The sequence below is a fragment of the Colobus angolensis genome, unplaced genomic scaffold, assembly GCF_000951035.1.
Source record: "Colobus angolensis palliatus isolate OR3802 unplaced genomic scaffold, Cang.pa_1.0 Scaffold59, whole genome shotgun sequence".
NCBI classification, from domain to species: Eukaryota; Metazoa; Chordata; class Mammalia; order Primates; family Cercopithecidae; genus Colobus; species Colobus angolensis.
Window position 1 is genome coordinate 11,233,985 of NW_012119487.1, and position 867 is coordinate 11,234,851.

General features: G+C 69.1%; 1 protein-coding gene across 1 annotated transcript in view; it reads left to right on the forward strand.

Annotated features, from left to right (window-relative positions):
- Positions 1-82: 82 nt before the first annotated feature.
- Positions 83-867, forward strand: part of LOC105526492 (voltage-dependent T-type calcium channel subunit alpha-1H-like) — a 3,213-nt gene continuing 2,428 nt past the window's right edge. Inside the window, exons 1-3 of the mRNA XM_011962494.1 lie at positions 83-95; positions 159-280; positions 448-866. Of these exons, the coding sequence (XP_011817884.1) occupies positions 83-95; positions 159-280; positions 448-866 (554 nt within the window). The remainder of the gene's footprint in view (positions 96-158; positions 281-447; position 867) is intronic.

The following is an 867-nucleotide window of genomic DNA, read 5'->3' on the forward strand; positions in this document are numbered from 1 at the left end:
CCTCTGCTGGGCAGGTGGAACCACCGGGGCCCCGTCATCCACATCCTCTGGGCTGACCCTGCCTCTGGGCTCCCCAGGGGGCATGTGGAGGCTGGGTGCGTGTCCCGCCTCCACCCAGAGCAGGCGCGGCTGACCGGGCGGCGTGTCCCTCCCTTCAGAGTGCAGCGAAGACAACCCGTGCGAGGGCCTGAGCAGGCATGCCACCTTCAGCAACTTCGGCATGGCCTTCCTCACGCTGTTCCGCGTGTCCACGGGGGACAACTGGAACGGGATCATGAAGGTACCTGCCGTGGCCGTGGCCCTGGCGCCTGGCAGCCCCAGCGGGGTTTCAGGTTTTCCCAGGACGGCCGGGTCCGTCCTTGCCGGGCGGGGGGAAGGGGACGGCACTCCCAGGGCGGTGCCCACAGGTGGGTGTGGACCCCAGCCTGCAGCTGCCCCCTGCCGCAGGACACGCTGCGCGAGTGCAGCCGTGAGGACAAGCACTGCCTGAGCTACCTGCCGGCCCTGTCGCCCGTCTACTTCGTGACCTTCGTGCTGGTGGCCCAGTTCGTGCTGGTGAACGTGGTGGTGGCCGTGCTCATGAAGCACCTGGAGGAGAGCAACAAGGAGGCGCGTGAGGACGCAGAGCTGGACGCCGAGATCGAGCTGGAACTGGCGCAGGGCCCCGGGGGGGCACGCCGGGCGGATGCAGACAGGCCTCCCTCGCCCCAGGAGAGTCCGGACACCCCAAACCTCCTGGTCGCACGCAAGGTGTCCGTGTCCAGGATGCTCTCGCTGCCCAACGACAGCTACATGTTCCGGCCCGTGGTGCCCGCCTCGGCACCCCACCCCCGCCCGCTGCAGGAGGTGGAGATGGAGACCTATGGG